Below are 27,247 nucleotides of genomic sequence, written 5' to 3'. Positions count from 1 at the left end.
ATTGCAAATAAGGGGTCACTGGTTGCAAACAATTCTGAAATTCTGCAGGGCATATTCCAATAGATTTCAAGGACTGAGAGTCCTCTATGGAATGATGTTTTGTCTTCTGGGTCTGAAGGAATGGCAACCCTGCCCTTCCAAGACACCTGCCCAGCAGCCTTGCTGTCCTAGAATACTGGGGTGAAAACTCTACCCTCTGTAAGCATCAGGGTGGCAGCCAGGCTCCCTGCAATCCCTAGGGCAGTGGCTGCAGCCTCTCAGAACAGTGAGTGGAATAGCAGCACTATTCTTCAAACAATGGGGTAAAAGACCCACCTTCTCCAAGCACCTGGGCCGACTCACCCTTTTCACACACATGGGTGGGCCCACACTCTTTGCTATAAGCTTCCACAGTCATGCACTTAGAATGATTTTTCATTCAATTTGTCACTTATCCCCTTTAGTCCCGACTGGCAGTGGTTTTATTCATACAGGTCTTGCAAAAAATTTGTCAGTTTTGCACATAGTACACAAAGGTCCAAACCATCTGAGAGCAGGACTTTTCGTGGATCCTTTCTGGATACCTGCACCTCCAATCTTGACTTGCACAGAAATGCTGGCTGGTTGTTTATTCAGTTAAAACCTCACAAGGGGCACTATTCTCTGAAGATTCACTTTCTGGAAGTTCAGAATTTTTCAAATCATCAATTTCTGATGTCTTTATGCCCAGCAGTTCAGTTTTCAGCTTACTCCGTTCCTCTCTCATTTCACCAAAAGATACAAAAAGAAACCAGACTGCACTTTCCACATTTAGCTTGGAAATCTCCTTAGCTAAATAGCTAAGTTCATTGCTTTCAAGTTCTGCCTTACATCCAACATCAGAATTCAATTTCGCCAAGTTCTCCGCCATTCTAAAACAAAGACTGCCTTTCTTCCAATTTTGTCAATGACACCTTCATCATTTATGTCTAAGAACTCAAGAGAAATAACCTTTAGCATCCATATTTCTACCAACAGTCTCTTCAAAGCAATTTAGGCTTTTTCTATCAAGCACCTAAATTTTTCCAGCTTCTATGCATTACCCAATTCCAAAGCCATTTCCACATTTTTGGGATTTGCAATAGCAACACCCTACTCCTAGTACCAAAATCTGTTTAATTTTCCTAGGATGCTGAAGGAAATACCATCGAATGAGGTGGATTAAAAAATAGGAATTTATTACCTGAGTTTTGAGGCCAGGTGAATGCCCAAATCAAGGCATCATCAAGGCGATGCTTTCTTCCCAAAGACCTGCCCCTAGCAATTCTTGGTTCCTCTGCCACAAGGCAAGGCACATGGTGGCACAGGGTGGTCTCTCCCTTCTCTTCCAGGTTTCCTTGATTTCAGCTTCTTAGTTCTGTGGGTTTTTTTCTCTGTATTCATTCCCTTTATAAGGGACTCCAATAATAAGATTAATGTCCATCCTGAATGATGTGGGTCACACATTAACTGAAATAACCTCATCAAAAGGTCATATTTACAATAAGTTCACACCCACAGAAATGGATTAACTTTAAGAAAATGCTTTTCTGGAGTACATATAGTTCCAAAACACAATGATCCTGCTAGAAGTAGACATATTAAGAAATAACCACCGGCAGAAGCAAAGGCAGCCAGAAATACATAACCAAGCAGGGAATTAGAGAAGAAAGAAATAAAGTCACTAAGAATATCTCTGTTTTATATAACAGAATGACAAAAATTCAAAGGCACTACCTTAAGTCAATCAAGAATAGTTTAATTTAGATGAATATACTCTAAGACAAGTAAGTTTACATTTTAGGTAGATAAGATTTTAGAAGGCTCTTTATCAAAAAAAAAAAAAAAAAGAATTAAACAAAAAGTGTGAACAAAATAATTATAGCACAGAAATGATACCTGGAATACATAATCATTGCAAAATGAAGCATATGTCCTTAAGACCGGTTTATGATTTTCTCAGTGAACTAATTCTTGTTCTCCCATTATCACAGAAGTACACTGAAGAGTACTGGAGATCTGCAACTCTGTGGTTAACATCTTGAACTGACATAATGAGCTAGAGAAGATGCAATATAGAATCCTATTTAAAATATAAATGGGTATCATGCTTTTAGTATAATAATACAAAGATCTGCCTTTTCATACCATAAGAACCCATACATCATGGATATAATTATATATTATGAACTCAAAGTCGGTTCCTATTTCAACAAAATGAACATCCATAAGATGGCTTACCTTTGATAAACCATTTATTATTTCTGTCAATAAAATTTATAACTACATGATTAATAAAACAACCAGTGTTTGCATATTACCTTACAGTTTAAAGAATGCTTTCATATATAGTCTTCTGCATTTTCTGTATTCTTTATATATTTTATGGCCATTAACAACTATTGGCCTTTTGGTCTTTCATTCAAGGAAAAAGTAATTTCTATAGAGGCAAATGAATGAGGACAAATATTGTGCTTTCACTGTTCTTTTTTTTGTTTCCATTCTACATATATAATCAGTAATTCTTAATATCATCACATAGTTGCATATTCATCATTTCTTAGTACATTTGCATCGATTTAGAAAAAGAAATAAAATAAAAAGACAATGGAAAAAGAAATAAAATGATAATAGAGAAAAAAAAACCATACGTACCCTTCGCTTTCATTTACCACTATTTCAAACTGAATTTATTTTAACATTTGTTCCCCCTATTATTTATTTTTATTCCATATGTTCTACTCTTCTGTTGATATAGTAGTTAAAAGGAGCATCAGACATAAGGTTTTCACATTCACAGAGTCTCATTGTGAAAGCTGTATCATTGTTCAATCATCATCAAGAAACATGGCTACTGGAACATAGCACTACATTTTCAGGCAATTCCCTCCAGCCTCTCCACTACATCTTAAACAACAAGGTGATATCTACTTAATGCGTAAGAATAACCTCCAGGATAACCTCTTGACTCTGTTTGGAATCTCTCAGCCATTGACACTCTTTTTACTCTTCCCCCTTTTGGTCGAGAAGGTTCTCTCAGTCTCTTGATGTTAATTCTCAGCTCATTCTAGGGTTTTTCTCAGTCCTTTGATGCTGAGTCTCAGCTCATTCCAGGATCTTTGTCCCACGTTGCCAGGAAGGTCCACACCCCTGGGAGTCATGTCCCACGCAGAGAGGGGGAGGGTGGTGAGACTGCTCTTCATACTGGCTGGAGAGAGAGGCCACATCTGAGCAACAAAAGAGGCTCTCTTGGGGGTGACTCTTAGGCCTAAATTTTAAGTAGACTTGACCTATCTTTTGTGGGGTTAAGTTTCATGTGTACAAACCCCAAGACTGGGGGCTCAGCCTATAGCTTTGGTTGTCCACACTGCTTGTGAGAATATCAAGAATTCAACTTGGGGAATTTGAATTTCTCCCCACTCTCACTATTCCCTTTTACTGTTCTTTTAATAGTAAAAAACTTTGTGGGTAACTGTAATCACTTTTCCAAGAAAACTCAAAAAGCTGACTTGAGTTCAGTCAAAACTGTTCCAAGACGTGGTAGCAATTAAAAAAACAACAACAAAACTGAACATTGTGAACCCTACTGGTTTCGACTGAAAGTCTCAAATACAATCAATCAACTCTCAAATTAGTTCTCAAATTAGAATACATATATTCTCACCAGTGGATTTTTGGTTGATCTGCTTTTTAACCAGTATCAGTATAGTTGGAAAAAGAAACAATTCAGAAGCTTCCAAATAGGTATATACAACAATACTTTATAAAAAAACAAACAGACATGAACAGAGTCATTCCAACGTTACCTTTAACATTCAATGCATACAAATGATAATATACCCCCTTCTTCATATACACATGCACTTGTTGTACCTATTTCTCAGATGTGTTTCCAAAGGATTTTGTCCATATGGTAATTATAATGCTTATTTTCTATATTGCATATTTTAGACTATGCAAACTTGAGTGCTAGAGGGACACTTAGAGATTTTCTAGACCAATGCTCTCTTTTGACATATGTGGAAATTAAAGCCCAGAAGGGTTAAATGATTAGCCCAAAATCACATAGTCAATGAAATTGAAATTCATCAAATGTGCTTGTTTGTTTCCCTTTTTATTAATAACACTCTGACCTTGCAAGCATCCTCTTACAGTTTTCTAGCCTTGACATCACCCTTTCCCTCTATCTTCATTTCTGAGCTTCAGTCACTTAATGGCTATAGTCAATTCATCCAATATCTTCTTTGAACAATTTCTTTCCCCTCTCTAGTAGTTGGAAATAAAAGGTTTCCTTGCCAGAATGAGAGGTCAATCAGGGATCAAGCTCCTAAAAATCTGAACAATGAGGGGTCAGAAGGATACCTCTGCAGAGGGTTATAAAGATGAGCAGAATAATGTGTTCCAAATGGTTGAGCACTGGCATAGTTGCAGGTGTGCTCAGAAGGTTAGCAATCTATTAGGCCAAATTGGTTGTCCTAAGGGAATGAGAGGCCTGATAAAGACACTGAACATGTTGCAGGATGACCACTAGATAGAGGATCATGAGAACTAATAAATAAGGTAGAGGAAAAAAGCACACCATATAATCTCTTTATTAGCAAGAGACATTCAAGTCCAACCAATATAATTTAATACAACATGGTTCCAATAGAAGAGAGTACTGGAGATATTCTGATCCTTCTTTCTACATTTGACATAATACTTTGGACAATTATTACTGAGATCGGTATTAATAAAAAGCATAGACAAGGGCGGGCCGCGGTGGCTCAGCGGGCAAAGTGCTTGCCTGCTATGCCGGAGGACCTCGGTTCGATTCCCGGCCCCAGCCCATGTAACAAAAACGGAGAAACAGAATACAATAAAACAAGAAAATGTTTAAAAGATGTTTCCCTTTCTTCCTTCCTTCCTTCCTTCTATCCTTCCTTCCTTCTCTCTGTCTTTCCTTTAAAAAAAAAAAAAAAAAAAAAAAAAAAAAAAAAAAGCATAGACAAGAATATACGAAAGTACTTTGCAAACAGTAAAATCTTATACAACTCTATGATGTCAATATTAGTAATAGTCTTCCTAGTATACATTGGTTTCACAGGACCATTTACATGAATATATTCAATAGCCTGAGTTAATTTCTCTTGCTTTCCAGAAAGAAAAAAATGTACAATAAAAGGAGAAATTAGGTTTTATTTTTAAATTTAATTATAAATACAGAAAATATACTGTGTATATTGCACAGAGCAGATTAATAAAACAAGGATAAAATATTTGCTTAAATTAGTATATAATGTGATAGATATAATTACATCTCAAATATTTGACAACTCAAACTGGGTAATAGTTAACAAAATAACAAGAAAGAAAATATAAGTGCCTACAAAAAAACGAACATACTTTCTAAAATAACACCCTTTATCAAAAAAATTAATATATTTGAATGCATATTATCACTTTTATATGTTTTATTTTTATTAACAAATTATATTTGTTTCCCCAAATGGGAAAACAACAAATGCACAATTGAAAAAAATAATAAAATAAAAAGTGAGAGAGAGAGAGAGAGAAAGAGTTCACAGAACATTACAAGATGAGTCATCATAAAGCTTTGTAACTTGGTTTATTATAAAATAATATTTTAAGTAGGCTACTTACAGCTCAGTCGTTTGTTATATGAGGAGAAGGTGGTGGAAGAAGAGTAAAATAAAATGTTATGAGAACTCACAAGGTTAAGGTACACTTCCTACCACTCTTTACCAAAACAATATCGGACCTGGAAGAACAATGAGAAAAGACAAAACTGCTGGACCTAGCCTCTTGCAGTACTATGATTAGACTATTGATCATGGACTAATGCTGACCTAAATAAATAGACAGTAACCAGTAGCCAGGATGAGTCATGCGAATGTGCTTTGTGAACAAAAACACCTTACTTGTTTCTCCTTCTTTTTCTTTCTATGAGTCTCCCTTATAGAATAAAGCTCTGTTTTCTTCTCGGGTCTCTATTTATTCAACCACATGAATAGCTGTTAAATATTAATTTAAAATTCAGTGCAAATGTCAGACTCAAACATAGAAGAGCATCATTTTTCTCAACTATGGAACCACATTTATTTTTTCATTATAGTTGAACCAGTAATTTTTAAAACTATAGTTTCTAATTATCTTTGAGGCTGATTTTTTTTTTTTAACTTCAAATTCTCATATTTTACTAGGCAAACAGCTAGCTGAGATTTAGCTCTGGACTACGAAAAAGACCAAACTGGAAGAAAATAATTTAAAGACACTGGATAAACAAAAGATATGAATAAGTTGTTGATCTTATGTATTTATCCAATGTCCTCCATTTACAGTTTTTTAAAGATTTTTTATTATACCAATATAAATGCCATACAACATGCTACACCATGTTGTATTTTTAGGAGTTAATTCAAAAGCAGGGAGTAAACTGAATATAAGGAGGGTAACAAACTAGAATTTTTAGGTATACATATAATTTATTATAAAACTGGTAATTTTATAGAAAAATGAAAAACTTAAAGTGGAAATAGTAACATCAATAGACTTTATTCTGTGATTGTATGATGTTACTATTATAATTTTCCTTGTAACTTTCTGTATGTTTCAAATGGGTGAAGGAAAAAATAAAACTGTACATCAAGAATACATCATAAAATGTTTAATCTCTTATAGCTGGATACTGAGGTAGTTTCCACTTCCCAATTCCAGCCCTCATACTAGGGAAAAACTCATTTTTATGAGTGTATATCATTAGGAAATACAGCACACCCCAATTTTCCACACACCAACTTCATTTCAAGTTTGACTTTCTTCTAGGCCAGAAAGGAAAGAAATGCAGATAGATTTTTTCCTCCTACAATGAGTTAATTACAGTCCGTGGATTACCTAGACTCCCAAAGAAATAATGATTATAGGGAAGAGGGCATATTTGTCATGAAAATGCTTTTGTTTATCAAGAGTCAGCAAATGTGTCCAATGTCTGTTGCCCATGGTGTCTTCAGAGGTAGTGTGCTTCACCAAACATTTACTCAATGATGTCAACAGAGAAAGTAAGCACTGCCTAAGGGTAGGGTAAAAATCTGCATTCAGGGTTCCACGTGCTTTATCTTTCTTTATACATTGGTTTTGAATCAGAATATGGTATCTTTCTTGTTCATCATTCTTTAAATTCCAATGATTCTGCATCAAAGGAAAAGGGACCTGGACTAGAGTGCTGAGAATGACAACCTCCTCTTAAAGCAGAGGCCTTGGTGAGCGTCACAGCATGTTAGAACAGAGCCTGGAAATCTTCCTTGCTGAGGGGTGGTTCAGGTACTAGAGAGCCCTGCTCCTGTGGATCTGGATTCAGACAAATTGGTAACTCTTTCTTTCTTTTTCTTTTTTTTTTTTAACATGGGCAGGCACCGGGAATCGAACCCGGGTCCTCTGGCTTGGCAGGCGAGCATTTTTGCCTGCTGAGCCACCGTGGCCCAAAATTGGTAACTCTTACTTTCAATCTGTGCTTGGCAGATGTTGACTTAAAGGCTTGATGTTTCTAGATATTGCTGGTGCAGTTGGTCAAATAGAACAGATGGTCCTTCAGTTGTCAGTACCAGATGCCACCACAGGTCTATTTCAGTGGGTCCTGGATGTCAACGTGTCCCTTCAGGAGGTTTCCATTTGCAGTCAGAACTTGGCACCTATCATCCCACCATTGCATAAAGTTATGTCTTGTGGACATAGATCCTTCCACTTTTTTTATTAGTAGGTGTATAGTTCTTTGACTGTAGTACTTTGAATTGTGATCCTGGCATTTTCCTTGGTTCTGGGGACAGAAAGGTGTCAGAGTATCCAAGAACCCCATTTCTGGAGGCAGTGCCATTGGCAAGTGACTCAGTAGTATCAAAGATGGATGGGAGTTTTCTTCCTCCTGCATAGTCTGGGTGGGGTAGACCATTATGACATTTGGTGACTGGCTCACATAACCCCCAAAGAATCCAAAGGAACAAAGCATGTGTAAAACAGAAGACAAGAATTCTGAATGATGCTGAAAGAAGTGGAGGGAGGAAAATTATGGGAACTGCTTGGGACAGTCAAATGGACGTGTTGGTGCTGCTAAACAGCCAACTCTTTTAGATCTGGGGCATCTGCCAAGGAATACACAGGTTCTCCTCTGCTACACTTTTGGTACTTTGTTCTTCAATTCTGAAACCATATCTGAATTCTTAATTTTGGAAAGTCTGTTTCTTTAGCCAGTTCTTCCCTAGTAGAAATACCAGGGAATTGATTCTTCTCAAAGGCTTGAATTAGGATACTGATTTGAGATTTTTCATGTATATGTGGTTCCTTTTGTGTCCTGCTGCTAATCATCTTTGAGTCCTAAGCAAAGGCTGATCCTGAACCTGGGTTTGATTTTCTCCTAAGTAGCATTCAGATTTCAACTGTTGTGCCTTTAATTGTCTTGTTTTGTGGTTTTGAAACCAAACCTGAATTCTAGACTCAGGAACAACAATTTCTTTGGCTAGCTATACCTTGGTAGATATACCAGGGTAAAGGTTACACTTTACACCATGCTTAAGGATGTTATTTTGACTGTAGTTCAAAAAATCCCACCTTTGACAGGATTCTTTCTGTAGCATATCATTTGTGCTGATTAAAATCCACATTGGGAAGAGTCACCTGGATTTCACAGAGATTAATAACTGACTCTATAATTTGTTTTTAACTGTAGTAAAGAGAATTATATATAGTGACAAAAGTACATCAATAGTAAAAAGCAAGCATATTCTTATGCAAGTTGAACTTACTGAAGACAATGGGTATACAGTCAAGAAATACACTTCAATTATTAAAGATTTTAATATGAAATTATATATTTATTTGCTTACATATATGTGTATATATGTAATGATCAACATTTTCACCACTATCACATCATTAGTGAAAAATACTTACTAAATTAAGCTTATCTATTCTTCAAAACAGATTTACAATTTACTCCTTTCAGGAGTAATTTGTCTGTCTTGATTAGAAGTTACCCTGGGTATCAAGAGAGGCAATAATGTATTGGTCATGAGCCCAGGTCAGAAAATCATAAACAAGTTTGAATTCTGGCTCCACCAATAACTTCTCATTAAACTCAGGGAAGTTACGTAACTTGCTAAATCTAAATATTCTTGATCTCTCTAAATTTTATCATTTATGAAACTGTTTGGAGGAAGAAATGAAATTTTATATATTTATATATATAGGCATATAAATAATATGCCTATAATAGTGCCTAGTACATGGACAGGACCCAAAATGTGATCGTCTCTATCACTAACATTTAGCAATCATTATTACTGAAAGTGGGACAATTGTTACTTCTACTGGATATTCAGGAATTCAAACTATTCAGTTCACAGCTATGTCTCAAAATAAAAATTCTCTACTACTTCTACTTAACTGAAGAATTTAGCTGACATTGCAAGATTATTTTAGAAAAAACTATCAACATTTTGTAATTGTGTGAATACAAATTGTGCAAAGAAAAAAAATGGATGATGTTGATTTCAAGTTTTATATTTAACAAAAAGCCACCATGTTCCATAACTGATTTCACAAGAAATAATATAAAGAAATATATATTATAAAAGTTATATTTTATATTTGAGATGGATTTCAAAAAAATCCTATGTATTAGAGAGAAACAAGAATTCTGCTGTTAAAAAGTGTATGAAATCAATGTACTACAGCTACACCATAGTACATTCCAGGGTAGAGAATGTAAAATACATGTGCTAAGGGGAAAGTCAAATGAACTACACCAATTTTCAAAATCATCAGATGAAATTTTTTACTATTATATAATTCATGGATATCTTAACCGATCACAAGAATCATAGCCAGCGGTGTTCACACCGGCTAGTGAGAGCCAACTGCACACATTTCTTCCTAACTCTACATTCAGTGACATCAGGGTGGTAGCTTGAAATGGGCCATATCGGTTGTATTTATACAATGGAAATCTGTAAACACTAAAACTCAAGAGTTTGTGTGTGATTTTTTTTTAATCCATTCCCTAATTTACTACTTTCATAGCTAATTTTTAAAAATTTACCAGCAGAGCACTAGACATGTCACACTCTATAAAATATTCTAATACAAAAATCACTTCACCTTGCTACATGAATTTTTAAGACAAAAGCATTCATAAAATAAAAAAGGTAGAATATAACGTAAAATAAAATCGTACTTCAAAAAAAAACCTATATTTTAAAAAATAAGTGAGAGGAAACTACATCTTGACAAAGTCCTTTCCATCTGAAATTTTGAGAGTTCTGTCTTTAAAAAAAAATACATTTCCATGTAGGTGCAGTATAATCAGTCCTGTCCCTTTAAGGATATTCTTACCCCTTTGAACAATCTGTGGTCATACAAAAGAAATTAAACTCCTCTTTTCTCTGTAATGAGCCTTCGATAATTGAAGAGAAAACATTATCTCAGAATTTTGTCTTTAATGTTTACTCTCCATTAAAGATTTCAAAGATTTCCAAGTAAAACAAGTAAAATACTCCTACTGATCATAAGAAAATTCCATTACATAAAATATTATACATTTTTTTAAAAAGAAAATTATCAAAGCTGGTACCAGGACAACTTTGGTAAATCTAATAATTATAAAATCAAAAGTATATGTTAGATTACCAAAATAGGTAGGACACTTATTCTGAAATATTTATAAACTTACCTTTCAACCTTAGCCTGATATTTGTCATGATATCTATTTGCATCAGTTTAGGTGCCAGCTCATTTTCTCTCTCCTCATATCTGTTACAGTTTCTTGATCAGACTGGACCTGCCACACTGAGGCTGGATTATTTTGAATTGTTGAACAAGCTACCAGTAACCAAGGTACTTGGTTACCGTTGCCTCACATCCATTCTCCAGTTTACTGTGACTTTTATTCACTCACTTAAAAAATCATTACACAACCACCATGTGGCAGGTCTTATGTTAGGCACTTAAGATATAATGGTAAACTAAATAAACATGCCCCACACTTCATAGAGGGCAGTCCACTAGGAAAGATTTCCATTGAACAAATAATCTCATACAATTATAAATTACTGTGATTACTGAAACCCTTGAGTTCAGTTCCACTTTTTTGCAAGAAATGTATATGATTCTATGAACGTGTAATAATGAGACCTGATTTATTCTAGAGCTCAGAGAATGCTTTCCTGAGAGAGAGGTATTTGACCCAGGACCTGTGAGATGGTAATGAGGAGAGATTCAGGCAGATCAAACAGTACTTTTTCAGTTCTAGATACCTTTGCTTGAACTATTATTTTGACCTTTGCTATCCCCCAGAATTTTGTCCTGATTTTTATTTTACCTAGTTATCAACCTTCACCCCTACTATCCCCATAATATTAACAGGCAATGTTTATTGAATTTTTATTATCTAGAAAATACCATTCAAAGCAATTTATCTCTAGCAACTCATCTAATCCTCATAATAATCATATGTGGTAAGTTCTATTTTCTCATTTTACAGATGAGGAATCCGAGCCACAGACGCAACACAAGTTCCTCCACCAAAACCACTATTGGTACTAGTCCCTGCAAATTTCTATTTGTAATTTAACACACTTAACAGAATCACACACCCCCCCCCCCCACTGAGTTGAATTAGCATTGCTACTCAACAAAGAATAGCAAGTTTCCTGTGTCCTCCAAACTGCAACTATTTAAAGCTAGGCAGGATCATTCTTATTCTCTTCAGTTAGAAACAAGGAATGAAAAAATTGACCAAAGTTAGCCTGCATTAAAACATCATCCAGGCAGGCCATGGTGGCTCAGCAGGTAAGGACGCTTGCCTGTCATGCCAGAGGACCTGGGTTCGATTCCCGGTGCCTGCCCATGTAAAAAAAAAAAAAAAAAAAAAAAAAAAAAATCAAGGACAAAACAAATGTTTCTGAAATAATTATACATTCTCACAAAAAGTTATTCACACAGAATATGAGATAATGAAAACTGGGCAAGGAGAATCAATTATAATTTATTTTAATTCCTTCTGTAACTCCCAAAGGAGAAGAAGAGAAAATAATTATTTTTATTTTAATTCAAGCTAGTAAATATTTTTAATGTATTTGCAAAACCAATTTAATATGTACTAAACTGGCTATGAGGCTAAAGAAATTTCCAAAATCAATTATTTTCCTTTGGTAAAATCCTTTTAAATATTAAGGAAAAAAAAAAGAAATAACTACAAAATGTCCTAGGCCTTACATGAAATTACATTTAGATTTTTTTTTAAGTTCCTGTTATGATCAAAAGTTTCATTTATAAATTCACCATTAAGGGTGATGTGGGAAATAGTAATTAAGTGGGTAATTGATACAAGTGAGTGTCTGACTCACAGTTTGCAAAAGAAAATAATTTTTTGGAAAAGGCTCAGGAAGAAAAGAAGCAAATAATGGATTCTGGATGAAATGAAAACCTTTCCTGTCCAAGGACTGTCACCAGTTCTTTATTACTTGAATATTAAGGAATAGTGAATAAAGAGAGCAGAAAAAGAAAAAACTTTGGCTCTAAGTGTTCCTCAGAAAAAGTTAATAAAATTAAACTTATCATAAGAAGTTATTGGGAAACCCCACTCAAATCAGAGCATTTGAAAATGGAAATGTCAAAATAAATAAACGAGCATTACATTTGTCAAGAACTTGTACAGAATGAAACAGCAGTGTAGGTCAAGTTGTAGAATGTTTTAATTTCATTCCCTTTGGTTATAAAAAACAGGCAGATCCAATACTGATTTACTAGGTGACTTAGTGGGGTTTGTTTTTGTTTACTTTTCTATGGGTGTTTTGTTTACTTTTTTGGGTGTGTACAAAATAAATATTTGGGTTTGCTACTAGAGTTCACCAAATTGATACATGATTTGATTTTTGGTTCCAGAAATCAAATTCAAACCCTTGAGTTCAGTTCCACTTTTTGCTAACTGTCCCTTCCCTCTCATATATATTACTCACAGTAAATATATACATATCTACATATATATATATAGACACACACACATATACGCAGAAATATATGTAATATATGTATATTTACATAAGGCCTATTTATATCCTATGTTATAATATAGGGTATATTCATATATATACCTTTCTAAAACTCACATTTAGGAATGGGTTTAAATTGCTATCTCTGTATTCTAGATCCTTAGAGAAATGAAAAGTTTCATTTTGATTGAGTTTTATTCAATGGGAAGTGTTGCCCAATTTAACTTTAAAGTTTACATTTTCATGTATTTTTGGAGTCTCTATTGACAGCAAAAAGCTATACACTTTTTTAAACTCATTTTCTTAAAGGAGAGAGTAAACAGGGTAATTTTAAGATTTAGCAACATAAGCCATACCACTGATGGTTTTATATCAGCAACCCCCAGCCAGTCAAAATACTTTATGCATACAGTTTAGAACTTAGTTCATAAAAACTGTCAGAACCAACTTGAAGAAGCCTCAAAAAAACACATATATATATAAAACATATGTATATGCATGTGTGTGTGTAACATATTAGAGAACAGATTCAAACCTAGGCAGTTCAGTTCCAGAATCTTTGCCCTCAACTACTAAGAAAACTGTCTTTCTTCTACGCTGAAAAAACAAGGTGTGACTTATTAAAATAACTTATTCAGGTAAAAATAGCAATCTTTAGAATAGGAGATCACATTTTTGAAGTTGGTGCACTAAGAAGTATCAGCCTTCAGATCTAAACATGTATGAAGAAAATTCATAATTATAAAGGTATTGTTTTTCTTTTGTAAATGTGCTTATTATCACAAAGCTTCTAGCTTTTTTTTTTTAGGTATTTTATCACCTAACATTTTTTTATCTCTTTATAGATTTTAAAGCATTAGTTAATCCTTTCAACTACATTATGACGTATGCAGGGTAGTTAAAAGACTAAAGCTAAGAAAACAGGGAACAGGAATTCAGATCCATGTCCTTATCTACAGTCATTCCTGTAAAAGATTCTAAAATTCTCAAGAAACCACAGTTAGAATTCAGTTTTCTCACCCTAACCACTCAGGGTATGAGTGGTATACTATTGGCTGACCAGTCTTTACTTTTAAAACACTTATTTGACAAAGTTAATCAACTCTGGAAAAGGATTTTTAGAGTCCTCAAAAAGTTAAACATAGAGTTACTTTATGACCAAGCAATTCCACTTCCAAGTATATGCCCAAGATAACGGAAAAGATGTACACATAAAAACTTGTACACAATATTAACAGCAGCATTATTCATAATAATTCAAAAATGGAAACATACAAGCCCATCATTTTATGAATGGATAAATGAAATGCAGCAAATGAATACAATGGAATATAATTCAACTATATAAATGAAGTACTGATACATGCTACAACATGGATAAACCTTGAACACGTTATGCTAAGTGAAAGAAACCAGACACAAAAGTCACACAATGTATGATTCCATTTATATGAAATGTGCAGAATATGCAAATCCATAAAAACAAAAAGTAGATTAGGGTTATCAGTGGATGGGAGAAAGGAGAAGAGGGGAGTGACTAGTAATATTTTATTGGAGTGATGAAAATATTACTTAATAGTGGAGATGGTTGTACAATCTTGTGAATATATTAAAAAAACAATGAATTACTTACTTTAAAATAGTGATACTATGGTATGTGAATTATAACAATTTTAAAACTTAAAAAAAAGCAACTAATCAACTTACCTGCCCTTTTCCTGGTGCCAAGCAATGAACAACTTCGTCCACCATTACTGGAATATGTAATTTAGCCACAGCTTCGGAAGTTCCATTTTGAGATCTGTATAACTCTTGAGCTCCAGTTTTTTCTGTTTGCTCCTGGGCTTCACATTCATTAAATCTTTCTACTGTACTGTGAATCTTTTTTGGACTAACAACTAAATTAAGTATGCCAGATTCCAACCAGCATGAAAGAAGTTCTTTATAGACTCTACAAAAATATGGGTACCGAAGCATTCTGTAGGACAACAAATCTAGGGAAAAAAAAAATTAATATGATGTCTGCTGGATTTCTTAAAAGAATGTTGTAACAATTGGGGGACCCCAAATTAATTTATATTTTTTAATAGAGCTAAAAAACTAAACCAGAAATCCAATTATAAGGCTCATCATCTAAACTGCTTAAGTGGTAGTGAGTTGCCTTTGTATGCAAAGCCAGTAACCAATAAGAAACAATCTAAAAATATTAAAAGTGGCCTGACAGTGGCTCAGTGGCAGAGTTCTCACCTGCCGTGCTGGAGACCTGGGTTCATTTCCCGGTGCCTGCCCATGTGAAAAAAAAAAAAGTGGCCTGATAAGCTCTAATCATCAGGGCTTTGAAAATGATTATTTAGTCATCATTTTTCTGTTATATAGTAATTCATATTTCGATTAAATCTAAAGAGTGGGTTCAATGTATTAGATAACTGAACAGATTGTAAGTATTATCCTGTTTTAGGTTCTGCGGGTCTTTATTTCAAGCTATTTGGTTTTCATTTCATACTGAAATCTCATCTTTTTCATTCAGCTTTGTACAAGAGATTATCCCTGAAAAAACACAATGTCTATACATCCGAAAACAAAAGGAGATGATCAATCTATGAAAATCTTACAGACTTGTCCTGGATAGTCTCTTAAGAGATCACCCTGTATCAGTGAAGTATATAACAATTTAAATTTTAATTTTATAAACACTTAACTAAGTATTCTTTGGCATTTCACACCTACCATTGTTTAAATTTTCTGCTCCCTGCCCCCCAAATATAAGTAAATAAATAATTCATATATTCCTTGAATTAATCATACTAGAGCCAATGAAATCTGTTAACTCTTTAAAGTGCACACAAAATGTATTTATATAAATATTTTAACAGAAGCTGTTTTGAAAACATTATAAGCATTTTCATGAATTGGTTTCCAGCAACATTTTTTTATACCACTACAGTAAATATCCAGTTAACACAACTGTTCTTTCTTCATATATCATGCGTTACTTAAGAGCAGAACCCACAAAATTAGATGTACAACAGGTACTTAATAAATGTTTTCTGAGAAAACGAAAGGACAGAATTCCAGACAGCATAGAATCAACATTTCAAGAACCTTACTTTAGGAAATTCCCCCCACCTGTCTGCCCCACTCTGCCAAAAACTCATGTTCTCAAAATACTTCAGGAAGCATAAATCCCACTAAAATATGCTTTCCCTTCTTTTTGAAATAGAAAGTGCAGAGTAATGTTGAAAAGTGGATCACATGTAATAACTAGAAGAGAAATAAATTATACATATATGTATGTATATACATACATATAAATTATACAATATAGCATAAACAAGTCGTTACCTTGAGAATTTTACCAAAGATATAATTCACAGACTTATGTGGCAAATGTGACACAGGAAAATGTGGCAAAAAGCTTAGTAAAGACTGGATGTGATCATTTTAAGTAAATTTTTAGAATGTTCGGCAGTAACAAACTAGCGTCAATTATTAATTATGCCCTACGTTTTCCAGAAAGCTTATAAACAAGTAAATCCTACCTACCTCTAACTTAGTGTTTCTAACACTTTTCAGAATAATAGGTAGTATTTATTGAGCATTTACCATGTTAGAGTTACTAATAAAAACACATTGTTTGTACTAAAACATTCAATCCTTAAGACAACTCTATCTCCTAGATTACTATCCCATTTTACAGATGAGGAAAACAGAGAGGTTAAATAATTTGCAAAAGGTCACATAGCTAGAATTCTAACTCAAGCAGTCTATCCCCACAGCCTAAAATCTTAAACTCCATGCTATAAATATAACCCATTCTAACTATTTAACTCCTGTAATTTAATGGTACTTTAAATTACACTGGCTATGTATTTGTAGCATGTCATGAATTAGATTCCCATGTGCTTTTTTTTTTTTAAGTAATCAAGGAGCAGGATGATTGCTAGAGTCGGTTCCACTTGGAAGTAACAGTAATGCTATGGGGTACCCAACAGAAGATAAACAGTGTATACAGCTAATTGCGGAATTTGGAATATTTAAACATCATATACTATAAATCCATACATTGGCAATTAAAAAAAAAAAACGAGTATCAGTTCCAATATAGGAATCAGAACCACAAGGGAAACAAAGACTGCTCTCACCAGCACTTATTTTCTACTGAAGGTGATTTCTATGTATTTATTCAACTATGCTCATGGTACAAACCTGAAGATTTTATTATGAAAAAATTGGCTAATGATGTGGGTCGACAAGGGGAAAGGATCACAAATAATTCATTTTCCTCTTTGGTTGTTTCCTGAAATACCTCTCTTTAGAATGGAAGAGGACAACGCTAAACGGAACCCCTCTCTCTTGTCTGCAACACAGTATCCTACTACACAACCCAGAACCCTGCTACAGTCAGCTAAGAACCAGGCACTCTAAATGATAGATGTTTAAGTTCCTGGTGAATGCAGGAAGCAAGAAGTCTTCCTGCAGGGGACAACTATTGAAAAACAAGTTCCGAGGTCAAAAACAAGACCTGGAGGCCGGCACCCGAACGCAAAGAAAGTGAAAGAAGTTCACAAGAAAGGGAGAATTTATCTTTCGCCTAAGAATTTCTCTCTAAATCATACCCTCGAAGGGAAAACTGTTTGGACACTTTTAAATTCAGGTCTAGTGCATGCTGAGGAGAGGAAGAGGACGGGGTGAATGTTTCCTCTGCTCTGAACGAATGAGGGGACCCCCAGGAGTTCACCCAATGACGGGGGGCTCCGGGAGACTTCACAGAACTCGGACACCTCCTCACCTGAGACACGAAGATTTCTCAGTCGGCCTCTAACTCCGGCCAGCGAAGACCACCACGGGGTCTAAGAACCCGAATTTGCCGCACGTGTAGCTCCCAGCCCAGGGGGAAACTTGCAAGAACGTACAGATTGAGCCCGTGTCCGCCCCACAACTAAGGACCTTACGCTTTTCGTTCCGCTGCTTACAGCCCCTAGCTGCCAAAGAGTTTTGCAGGCACCTGGGTTTCCAAATGACACACCTAGGGGAGTAAATAAGACCTCACCGTTGCCATGTTTGTTTCCCTTTACTTTTACTGTTTTTTTCTTTTTAATGTCCGAGGCAACTTTAAATCTAACGTCCCATTTATAGCCTTACCCTTTTCAGTTTACTGTGAACTTATGTTCAATTTCTGTGTAGTAACACTGCAGTAATACTCCAATTTCTAACAAAAGATGGGAATTTCAGTCTCCCTAATTCTACATGTTTCTAAAGATTTGGTTCTTTTTCCCTCATTTCGTTAGAAAATACACCATTCTCTTATTCTTTCTGTTATACCTCCTTCATGTCTTGTCAAATTAAAATGAAACCCAGCGACATAGTAATGGCACTGATTGTAATGTCAAAATCTGTTTTAATTATATGTACAGTTCCTTAAGAGCATGGACCTCCTCATCTGGACACTGCTAAATGGCAAGTGCATCACAGAATTTAAAGTTAAATGTAAAATAAGCATTTGGGTTAGGTATGGGATTAGTAAACCTTATCATACAATGTGGGTATTAAAAAATGGTATTTTAAACTCTACTTACTTACTCACCAATGGTCAATGCAATTTTACAAGAGATTGGTAAGATATGCATATTTCCAAACTAGGTTAAGATATTATCTTAATGTCACTTAATTTAAAAAGTATTTCAGAGGGCAAATACCTCAGTTCTGAATGGCTGGTTTGTACAATTAGAAATAGTTTCCTTTAAGGATTTCTGTTTTCTCTTGATTAAAATGAATATGACAGTACTTACCCCTCCTGGGCTGTTTTGAAAAATAAATGAGATCATATGTATAAAGTGGTTAATAAAATGTCTAAGACATCAAAGATAATAAAGCACTATACAGTGAAACAGAAAAAGAAAAAAGTCCTCTCAATTTTATTACCAAACCCAGCACCACAGAAGTAGCTATTATATCAGTTAAATAACATGTAATACACAGAAGTAAGTAGTTTATTGATGGTCTATCCAGTGTTCATAAAGTCTTATAACATGCATTATATACAGTACAATGCTTCTGATTTTCTTTGAACAGGATATAAATGTTCTTAGTATGTGGGTTTTCATATATTGTTTCATTCATAATACTCTACATTAGTGCCATCTCATTTTGGTGGGGCGGGGGATGGGCAGGCTCCAGGAATTGAACCCAAGTCTCCAGCATGGCAGGTGAGAACTCATCCACTGAGCCACCAGTGCCCATCCACTGCCATCTTATTTTATATTGATATTAATCACCAGGATATAAGCTCCAAGAGGGTGAGATTTTAACTCTACTGTGTAGTTTCCATAAAATCTATGAAAATGCCTGGCACATGCATTAATAGGTTTATATAATAAAAGTTGAATGAATGAATAGAGAAACAGTAATATAAATAAGTATAATGATATTCAGATCATACTATTAATAATATCCCGACAAAGAAGGATGTCATCTTAGCAAAGCAAATATATTTCCCACTTTTTTTCCCCAGGAATTGTTCTTTTTAAAGACTACATTCCGATGGTACATGCTTAACATCTAGGACTTAAAAATCCACTTCATTCGGTAACAAATTAGACCAATATCTTTAAATGAATTTATTTAATAATGCCATCATTAGAAAGAGAAAGTAAAGCAACCAAACACCAAATAGTTTCACAGTCAGCAAACACCAAAGGGAGCCGGTCTAGGAGACCTGAGAGATGAGGCGTGAGGTCTCAAAAAAAAAAGGCCTGGATTTGCAATTAATTCAGGTGAAGACTTCTCAGTTCAGCTAAGATGAACGTGACCGGAAGAACTGGTCCCTCACTTTCAGAGCAAGGGGCCTATACCTCGGAGGCCTCAATACTCAAAACGAGAAAAGGGGAAAATAAAGCACCCAAAACCCATTAGTCCATCCCCAACAGGCTTCGTATTTCCCCCTAGGAGAAGACACACGCACCCGTCTCACTCACAACCTGAACCCAGGGAACAAGCCCTTCACCCAAGCGCATAGAGACGACTGACAATCCCAGGTAACCGCCTTCAACCCGTGGTGTGGTCTAGCCCCGCCCACTTCGACCGCTGTCTCCGGAAACGGCCGCCCGCGTTGCCACGGCGACGCAGGGGCGGGCCTGCTTCCACCGCGCCGCTTTCTCTATCCTCCTGGCGCCAAGCTGTAGCGCGCCGCGGCAACGTCCGGCGTGGTGACGTCACGAGGGCAGCAGCCAATGAAACGAGGCGATGAAGAAGCTGGCTTGCGTTTGAATCTTGTGGCTGAGTTGGAAGCGCCGTGGTCGGTCATCCAAGTGGTCGCGGGGAGCTCTGTTAGGCTTGAGGTGAGTGAGGGGCACGCAAGAAGAAAACTCTGGTCTTTGGGACACTCCTTATGATGACCTGTCTTCCTGGGAGTGGAAGATTCCACCACCTCAGGTCTACATATCGATCCAGGTGTCGCTTGTTGACAATCACAGGAACTTTAGGTGGGAATGCTTAGGGTCACTGCGGAGAAAGTGTAAGAAAAAGGGGACTCGAGAACCTGCTAGAAAAATGGCTTTTACTGATCGTGAGCCCTCAAATGCTACAGAAAGGGCAGGGGTTACTTGCCTTCAATTCTGGGAGGAAGTCGAAAGTTTTAAATGTCATTTTGGTCCCTTCCCCGACTTTGGCAGAGCACTTTAACCTTGTAGTATGAAGTCCCTTCCGGACTCCAAATACGGAGTGTCTTTGTTTCAGACGTAGGTGTAAGTGTAACTCTGGGTTTAACTATCAAATGAGGATCCTTTCTTCACCAAGACTTAAAACTTTTTGTCCGCTGTTAGCTTGACAGGTCAATCGGGAACCCGTCCCCCGACTCCCACTTTCTGCCTTATAGCATCAAGATAATTATTTCTTCACTAGATTGCTGAGGATGAGATGAGGTATGGAGGTATTAGTTGGCAAAATGCTCTACAAATAAAAGGAACTTTAACCCTTGAGAATGAGTCCTTCTGTCTGTTCTTAGTCTCTGTAAAACCTTTAGGATCTCATTAGGTACTCAGTTACGGAGAAGTCAAGAGTGACTGCTGTTGATTGTATGACAAGAAATTATTTGACCAAAGCTAAATAAATTTGTTGCCTAATTTATCTTATGAGTTGTTAGTTATGAAACAGTTGGGTAGAGCATGGAGGCATTCTGTAGGTTTTACTTGTTAGTGTCATTCTACCACATCCAGCCCCCCCACCCCATCTTGGAATTTGGGAGTATTTATGCAGTACGAAGCTAGACAATATAAATTCTGAAGAGGAGATTTTGCTTGTTATTAAATTCATATTATTTTGGAAGATTTATTTATTTATTTAGTAAACAAAACTTACCTGCTTTTAGTAATAGTAATTAATCTCAGTTTATGTAATTGAACAAGTATTTGCAAGTTATGTAAAATTTTCGTTTTAAAAGTACCTCTTGACCCACTGTAGATATACTTCCAATCAGTTACGGTACACAAGAAAATAGCTTTTATGCTGTCAACTCTGTATGAAAAGGAGGAGGGAAAAACAGTCCAGGAGTCAGTGCTGCCTTTCCTTCCATTGAACTTTTAGTCTTCCCTGAAAGTCAATGGAAACAATGGCTCTAAAATGGCTCTAACACTAAGGTTATTCCAAAGAGAGGAGAAATATTTATCTGATTTTATTGACATTAGGTGCAGAGCTGCCACTAATTCTTTTGCCCAGTAATGTTCTGACAGCTCAAACAAATACACAACATCATCGAATATACTGAATTTAAGTACTCTGGCCTATTTTTGAGAGATTTCATTCGTATTATATAGTATGTATAACTTCCTTCTGAATTGATATACTACCTTGTGTTTTATATCTGCATTCACAGACATGGATTTCTGAAAGATGCATGGGATCCATTGCCTTTCCCTTTAGAAATGGTTTGTAATCTGTTCTTTCTGAAATGCTGTAAAAGAATATATGCTATTTATTATTTGCCATAAACCTTTCAAGATATGTGTGGTGTTATGGGGAGAATACTGATCTTAGAATCAAACTGAAAATGGGTTTTACACTGGAGATGACCGTCTGGATGTGTGGAATAGGTAGGAGTTTAAATCCTACCTCTGTCCTTCTTCATCTCAAAACCTAAATTTCTTCATTAACAGATTATGTTAATACCTACTTCAACAAAGTGCTGTGAGGTTTAAGTTGAATAGAGACTACAAATGACAGTATCAAGGATAGTTTCCAGTCCTAAAGAAATATTTGTTGAATCAGATTTGAATTCATACTTAAGAAACAGTTCATAACTGTATCATTCCACATGCAAGATAATTTATGCAGAATTTCTGTCCTATTGTTTGGAAGTGTTCCTTTCTGATTCCAGTACAGCCTAGTTAGTTGTTAAGAACTTGAACTTTGGATTTGGACTTGGCTCACAATTCTTCTCTACTTACTAGTTATGTCATCTAGCAAAAAATTACTTATCCTTTCTAAGGTTAAGTCTCTATTTTTGTAAAATGAAGACAGTAATAGGAACTTCCTTATATGATTATTATAAGGACTAAATGAGATAATGAATGTCAGATGTTTAGCGTATAGTCTGACACATAGCTTGTGCTCAAATGTTAATCATTGTTGTTCATTATTAGTTATCACCATTGACATAATCCAAAAGGCCCCTTATAATAGCTTATTTGCCAAGAGTGACTACTGTGTAATATCTAAAAAGCACATGGAAATCCTCAACATTCAGTCTGATCAATATTCATTCATATAGTGAGCTCTTGTACTGGGCCCTGAGGTTTCTGTCAATAGTTGGCAAATGGCTCCCCCCTACCCCCGACCCCCGTACCATTTAAAGGACTGTGCCTTGGCCTTTTCCCAAGACTCACCTTGTCAGTGGCAAATATCTTCTATGATAGCATTTCTGGTGATTATATATGTACTGAGGTTTTCTAGAGGAACAGAACTGACAGGAGAAATATATAAATATTAAGACACAGAAATTGACACACTACTGTGGGAATTAGCAAATCCAAATTCTGTAGGGCAAACTGTAAACTGGAAACTTTGAAAAAGGTGATTCAGATATCTGGCACATCCAACTCTGTGGGGCAGGCCATAAGCTGGAAACTCTAATGAAAGTTAAATTGTATTCCCCAGGAGAAAATGGTTGGCTGGAGAAAAGAGGCAGAAATTCTTTCCGGCTTCTGAAATCTTATATTCTCGCTTTGAGATTCCCAACTGATGGGATAAAGAAACTCCCTTCATTTCTGTGAGCTGTTTCCTTTGTTTATTGTAGATGCAAGAAGCTGACTAATGATGTCAATCTATGTATGACATACCCTCAAGGTAATGATCCAGCAAGTGCTTACTTGACCAATCAGCTGGACACCATACCTACCCAACTGACCATTGATTAGCCATCACAATATATTTACATCAAGGAGAGTAGTGATTAAATATTTGGTTTTTAGATTCAGTTAAGAATTCATATCTCATGTCTGCTTCCAATAGTGTGACTTTAGTCAGTTAATCTCTGTACTACAGTTTCTCCCTGTATAAAATAGAAATGATAATACCTATATCATAGGCTTGCTATGAAATTAAATAAGAAATATGTCAATTGATTAGCATTTTTATAGAGTAAGAACTCTATACAAAGTGTCCTATAAATTTACTTTATTGCTATTAAATTAAAGGTTGCAATGAAAATAACTTTTAGTAATGATTTTGTGTTTCTACATTAGAAATAACTAGGCCTTGCTTAAACCCCAAACAGTACCAAAAGGTGTAAAAGGAAATGTAAGCCTTCCTCCCACTCACACCTCCATGGTTTCTCTCCATGGGGCAGCTGCTATTTTCAGTTTCTTTGGGTACTCTTCCAGAGGGAGCCGTGCATTAACAAATATAGCTGAGTCTCTTTTTAAAAAGCAGTAGTAGTATACAGTGTCTACTATTCTATATTGTTTTGGTTTTTTTTTTAACAGTTTTTATTATGAAATATACACAAAGCAAAGAAAGAAAAAGCAATAATTTTTGAAGTATACTTCAACAAGTAGTTACAGAACAGATTTCAGAGTTTGTCATGGGTTACCATTCTACTATTTCAGATTTTTCCTTCTAGCTGCTTCAAAACACTGGAGGTTAGAAGGAACTTTAGTATAGTGATTAACCTATCTTCTATGTTATAACTCCTCCTCCTCCTTTGATCCTTCTCCTAATCTGTAGGGATCTTCAAGCGATGCCCATTCTGAGTTTTTGCACATATATCTTGAAAATCTTTATCGGTTCATTCATTTATTACGTTACATATTATTGCATGTAATTATATTATATATTTGTAGAATATGTACTGAGTCCTTTTTATTTGCCAAGCACTATTCTAGTCTGTGCTTTCATAGTGCTTACATTCTAGAGGGTAAGTTAGCAATCAAGATGTAACCAAATAACGTGTACTTTCCGATTAGTGCTAGTTGCTACAAAGAAAAAGAAAGCATGTAAGCGATTTGGGTAGCAAGGGCTGAATAGCATTATTTTCAATGGAATCTTTAGGGAAATCCTCTATGAGGGAACATTTGAAAGGAGACCTGAATCATGAAGAGAGAAAGATTTGCCTTCTAGGCAAAGGAACTAGAATTGCAAAGACTGTGAGGCTGGAACAAGGTTGAAATTTTAAGAACGCTAAGAAGGCCAGTTTGGCTGGGGAGGAATAAGCAAGGGGAAGGACACCATTAGGAGAAGGAATGAGAAAGGTATACAGGGGCCAGATGTGAAACTTAACAGACCATGCTAAGAAGTTTGTATTTTATTCTTATAACACTGGACAGTCATTGGAGAATTTAGAGTTGGGGAATGACATCAGATACATAATTGCTTTTGAAGAAAGTACACTACATATTTTAAGTAAATAAAATTTATTATTGTGCTTGCATATAGTTAGTGAAAATCTTTAACTTTATCGGCTTATAGTTCATCTAGAGCAAGCAGTAGCTAGATATGCTTTAAGCTAAGAATTTACCTGCCAACTTGGTTTACATTATCTTGCAACTGTTGAAGAGAATTCAGTTTTAACACTGCTTTCCTAAACATTGCAGAGGAATGAGCTGTTCTACATAAGTGACTCTCCCATAAAACTGAATGTTACCTTTGTTAAGTGATATGGTATTTTAACTACCCTCAGTGATAAAATGAAACATAATTTTTATATTTTCCTAATTTTATAAAACGAAATTTGGCACATTATTTAACTTTTTTGATATCTCAGCATTCCTCAATGTTATTACCCATCATTGTACTCTATTGTGATATGTTATTTTCTTAGAGAAACATGTTGTCTTTGTTGCTACTCTAAATGGACAAATTGTTTTCTTGGATTCTTGTGTCTACTTTTAATAGTATATTAAGTGATTCATTTATTAATCAAATATTTGAGGACTTAGCTATATACCAGGTTCTCTTCTTGTTTTTGTTCTTTTTGTTTTGTTTTGTTTTATTAGAGAAATTGTGGGTTTATAGAAAAATCGTGCATGAAGTACAGATCCCCATATACCCCGATATTTAGTACCTTGCATTGATGTGGAACATTTGTTACAGTAGATGAAACCATATTTCTATATTTGCACTATAGTTCATGGATTAATATAGGGTATATTGTTTGTGTTGTGTGGTTCCATGGATCTTTTTTTTTTTTTCAATTTTAAACTATACAATCTAATTTTATACAACCTAACTGTTGTTTATAAACCATTGTATATAAATACCTGGCCATTCCGTATAAATTTGATTGGCTTTTCTGTTTCTGCAAAGAAGGTTCTTGCCAGACTATCTTACAAGAAACTAGGAATATAAAGGTTAAAAACACTAGTAGTATTAGCTGATAATTCTTGTTACTCTCTTGTACCCTTTTCTAATCATTTTCAGTAGTCACAAAATTTAGGAGCTAAAAAAAATCCTTTGATAACATAGTCCAGCGGAAACTTCTTCATTATTCTTTCCTGTATGCTCTACACTCTAGGCTAAACAAATTACCTTCTTTTATGATGAACAGTGGTTTTGAAAGTGTTTATCTTGCATGTTTTAGTTCACGGGCTTGCTTTTTTTACTGTTCAACAAATACCGCTTAGGAGTAGATAAGACAGAATTGATCAGAGTATGTGATATTATGTGCTAAACAATCTTCTAAAAGAATTTGTGAATCAGCACATTATTGTACAGATAACAGTATTTAGGCTTTTCTTTTTTTAATTTATTTTTTATTGATATATGTTATCTAGTCACATACCATGTAATCATCCAAAGTATACAATCTGTGTTTCACAGTATCATGTAGCTGTGCAGTCACCACCATCGACTTTCTTTTTCTTTTTTTGTGAAAAACAGCATATATACAAAACAATAAATTTCAAAGCTCAGCGCAGCAATTAGTTGTAGAACAGATTTCAGAGTTCGGTATGGGTTACAATTCCACCATTTTAGGTTTTTACCTCTAGCTGCTTTAAGATACTGGAGACTAGAAGAAATATCAATATAATGATTCAGAGTCATAATCATTTGTTAAGCCTTACTTCCCTGTATAACTCTACCTTCACCTTTAATCTTTTTCCCACTCCCAAGGGGTATTTGGGCTATGCCCATTCTGATTTTTTCATGTTGGAAGGGGCTTCAATAATATGGGTTAAGGGGATGGAGCTAGTTGATGTTCTAGAGAGATTGGCTGCTCTGCATTGCAAGACTTATCTGGTCCAGGTACCCATCTTAGGCTTTTCTTTTATCTTTGCATTTTAAACATAATCAAGGAATTTACTCTTTGTGTGTCTCGTTTAGAATTAACTAGTTATTCTTCTCTTAACTATGTAAACAGAGAGGCAAGGTATGCATTAATGTAGGAATAATTTCAGTGTATTTGAACATAGACAACTTTTTATTTGTCTTGATTCTGTTGACCTTAGGCATCTTTATTAATTGAATTCATTTGTTTTTTAAAATGTAGGGGAATATGTGATTCTTTAAAAATTAAGATTCATATCTTTTCTTAAAATGTATTAACACATTGTGAAACCGTTATATTTGATATCACATTTCTTAGACTCCTTTAGGTTATTGTCAAAATTTCTTCCTGATATGGTACTTGAGTATCATCTCTTGTCTTCTAAAATTCCTACTGTAATTCACAGTGAACTTCACAATCAATTCTCTCCAGCCTGGGATTCAAGATCTTCTAA

At 35.2% G+C, this 27,247-nt stretch overlaps 2 protein-coding genes across 6 annotated transcripts in view; one reads left to right on the top strand and one right to left on the bottom strand.

The window, feature by feature from the left end:
- Window positions 1–18,420, bottom strand: part of METTL15 (methyltransferase 15, mitochondrial 12S rRNA N4-cytidine) — a 321,812-nt gene extending 303,392 nt beyond the window's left edge. Inside the window, exons 1-2 of one of the 2 annotated variants that reach the window (XM_077114273.1) lie at window positions 17,827–18,420; window positions 14,745–15,031 (exon numbers count right to left, since the gene is read on the bottom strand). In XM_077114273.1, the coding sequence (XP_076970388.1) occupies window positions 14,745–15,014 (270 nt within the window). In that variant the 5' untranslated portion in view covers window positions 15,015–15,031; window positions 17,827–18,420. The remainder of the gene's footprint in view (window positions 1–14,744; window positions 15,032–17,826) is intronic. The other variant, XM_077114274.1, reaches the window with a different exon arrangement.
- Window positions 18,421–20,241: 1,821 nt separating this feature from the next.
- KIF18A (kinesin family member 18A) overlaps window positions 20,242–27,247 on the top strand; it is a 112,859-nt gene continuing 105,853 nt past the window's right edge. For 2 of the 4 annotated variants that reach the window (XM_077114272.1, XM_077114268.1), the window contains exon 1: window positions 20,242–20,374. The gene's annotated coding sequence lies outside the window, so the exon portion shown is untranslated. Of the gene's footprint in view, window positions 20,375–21,906; window positions 21,959–27,247 lie in introns of all 4 variants that reach the window. The other 2 variants (XM_077114271.1, XM_077114270.1) reach the window with 2 other exon arrangements.

This window comes from Tamandua tetradactyla, chromosome 8 (assembly GCF_023851605.1).
Source record: "Tamandua tetradactyla isolate mTamTet1 chromosome 8, mTamTet1.pri, whole genome shotgun sequence".
NCBI lineage: Eukaryota > Metazoa > Chordata > Mammalia > Pilosa > Myrmecophagidae > Tamandua > Tamandua tetradactyla.
This window is presented reverse-complemented; position numbering and strand designations above follow the sequence as displayed.